The sequence below is a fragment of the Rhagoletis pomonella genome, unplaced genomic scaffold (assembly GCF_013731165.1).
Source record: "Rhagoletis pomonella isolate Grant_MI unplaced genomic scaffold, Rhpom_1.0 Rhpom_scaffold_00001, whole genome shotgun sequence".
NCBI lineage: Eukaryota > Metazoa > Arthropoda > Insecta > Diptera > Tephritidae > Rhagoletis > Rhagoletis pomonella.
The window spans coordinates 77,249,262-77,252,376 of NW_023458555.1; the positions used below are offsets into that span (position 1 = coordinate 77,249,262).

The 3,115-nt window shown below is 34.8% G+C and overlaps 1 protein-coding gene across 1 annotated transcript; it reads right to left on the minus strand.

Annotated features, from left to right (window-relative positions):
* Positions 1–1,853: 1,853 nt before the first annotated feature.
* Positions 1,854–2,579, minus strand: LOC118747914 (axin-like). Its single transcript, XM_036482134.1, has 2 exons — positions 2,193–2,579; positions 1,854–2,090 (listed from the first exon to the last, which is right to left on the minus strand). Exons 1-2 carry the CDS (start codon positions 2,283–2,285, stop codon positions 1,854–1,856), a joined length of 330 nt encoding a protein of 109 aa, XP_036338027.1. The 5' UTR covers positions 2,286–2,579.
* Between the last annotated feature and the right edge of the window lie 536 nt (positions 2,580–3,115).

Here is a 3,115-nt window from a genome sequence, read left to right on the forward strand (position 1 = left end):
GTTAAAAAAAACAATTGGGTATTATTACTGGGAGTCCTCTGAAGATAAGTAAAGTTTTTCCGATCGAAAAATATTGACTTTCAAGAATTCTACACTATTTCAACGAAAAGTTGTTTTTTCTCTATATAAAATACATGGAAAACTTTGAGCGCTTTGAGCACTCCCTAAATATTTTTTGATTTCAAAATAAAAAAATTGGAGTATATTTTTTTCGATATAGTTCAATCTTAGGGTGTGCCGACGTTAAAACTCCGACTTTATTTTTTTTTTTGACCACCCTAATGTACATACATATGTATGTATATTCGTAAGTAAGTCAATTCTGTTCTGTATTATGGCGCTTTCTTTTCTCGAAAAAAATCTCACCTTATATGGCAACATTATCAGAGTGCAACACTTTAAGGAAAGAGCACGCAATATGCATGTGAAGATGCTGAGAAAAGAATACGAAAACTTGGCAGTCCTGACTAAGGGCCGAATAAATGCAACAATATTTCGAGAAAAGAAAACGCTATTAGTTATATAATCCACATCTATATATATATACACATCTATATGTATATCGAATGTACAAAATTTTTCTCGTTCTCGCTCAGTTAATCTAAAGTAAACTAAATTTAACTCATCGTAAGAAATCGTCAATGATTACTCAACACGTCAACATCAGCTAGAAGCGAAAAGTTTCATAGTTTACCGCCCATAATGCCACATATAAAAAATGTATCCAAAAAAATTGTTTACTTTTAAGAAATACAAAAATGAAAATCTGGCAAGCCTGATTCTCTCACTGCTATCAATTTACGTTAGGCCATCAATTAAGAAATCTAGAGTTTCTTACGGTAAGTTAAGTTTTAGCAAACCGCCAACACAGTTTCTCATATAACAAGTTGGCAAAAATATTAAGTTAAGTTGCGAAAATTAAGTCTAGACTAACTGAGCCTTTTCAGTAGTTCTAACTCTGCTGCTGAATAATTTGTTTCTTTAAATAATGAGTATAGTCTCGTTTAGAAAATTTGTATTATGTATAATGTTATTCGCCGGAGATTAAGCAGCTTAAAGCAAAAAACATGTATATATTTTTAAAAGATAAAGTTGCTAACCAGAATCAAATATTTAATCAGTATAAGCAATTAGAAAATTACCCAGGGGGTCGTATTTCCAGTCTTCTCTTTTGAGTTGCTAAAAGTAGATCGTGGGTAAGACGTATCGGCATATCTCCTGGTATTCGACCGCATTCCACACGTAATCTCTCCAGATCATCACAAAGCGACAACTCCGAATCTTCATGAAGGGTTGGCAATGTGGAGCTGCGCGGAAGCGTATCTGTTGCGCTAACAGAACCACTTGAGCTGGCTGAAGTTGAAGGACCATAGACGCTTCCACTTGCACTACAAGTACCTCCAAGAAGTGCATTAGTTCCAGAAGCGTTAATTGGCAAATTAATTAGAGGCGCTACCGACGAAGCTGTTTTCCCAGAACTCAAGAGTAGCGCACAAGCTCCACTGGTCGATGCAATTCCTACCCCACTACTTCCACAACTAGCACCGCTACTGCTTCCACTGCCGGAACCAGCCATACCGCTCCCAAAACGCTCATGTGAAACGGACATTTGTTGAATATACAAAATATACATTTCTGAACACAGGAAGCTAGGATAAATGTTGTCACGTATGGTGGCCTCCACATGTTGCTGCATTGAATCGTATACGTCCGGAGTGAGCGGGACTTCATTTTTAAGACCTGCTTTTATTGTTCGACGCAAGTCTTCAGGTATTGACAGCTGACTTTTTCGTAGGAACCTTTAAATATGAAAATATTGCATACAATTTTCACAAATCATAAATAGCATTTTATTACCGATATATCGCTCCTATTATCTGTTTGATTTTTTCTGGATCAGTTTGTTGTTTTAAACCTTCACAGGCGAAATAAAAATTTAAATGATCATTATACCCAGGTGCTTCTTCTTCAACATATTTTTTAAATAGTTCTACACCATCACGATCTTCCAGAAGATGATGAAGTGTTCGGGCCCAATTCAAATATGACGGTGGTGAGTTTCGGGAATTGTCAGCCACCCCTTCGGTCATCTGGAATTCAAAAATTAATCAAACACACGTACTTGTTTAGAAATCAGTGGGTAAAAATAAGAATTATGCATGTAGGTCGTTAATCTTTGTTAAATTATTTACCTTTTTAGCTCGACTTTCTTCTCCGGGTACAGGTGGTCTAGGCCCACTACACTCATTATCATCATATTTCCGGTATCCTGATGAATGGCTCATGCCACTTTTTGTTTTCCCCTTTTAGCAATCTGTAAGTTTGACTGGCAAACAAATTGAATTTGTTCCTAATATTTATATAAAATAATGCGTCTTTTCTTAAAGCGTTAACAGCATATTTTTGATTGCATCTTATTCTACATTAATTGCTCCTCGATCCAATTATTACTATGCAAATTAAATGTGCATTTATGCTCTATTAAAATCACGAATGTCCGTTGTATTTAAAATACTAAGGACTTGGAAGATATTTTATAAAATAAATATTGTAATTTTTGGAAGGCAATCTGGCAAGGCCTGAAACAAGAGGGTAGAATGAGAAAAACCAATTAATGACAATATTTATAATAAATCAATATTATGTAATAGATAATGTAAAATGTTAAAAACTTCAAATCTCATAATAGGTTTGTTTCAAGAGCTACTCGAAGAAAAACTCGGCTAAGCTCAAACTGCGAGCGTAAAACAAAGAAACCGTCAAATGACGCTTCTTACACAAAAAAATTTAGAAACATTTTTATGTACACTTCAACAAACACGCAAAAGTTTTGGCGACTTTACCTATATCACGCTTTCGATTAGCTAAATTTTGCCAATCGGTATTAGTCACTAGCAACATATAATCTAAAATGCAACAAGGCTTCAATATTACGATAACACTGGTTTACAGCAAAAAATGTTCAATGGATGCCACTATTCAATGTCTCTGTAGAATTGGTCGGTGATTCCGAAAATCGAGTTTCTTTTTTTTTCTATGGATACGTTTTCGAGATATTTGCCATTTATCGTTATTCAGCTTAAAACAAAAAGTGGTTCCACTTAATCACGTATAT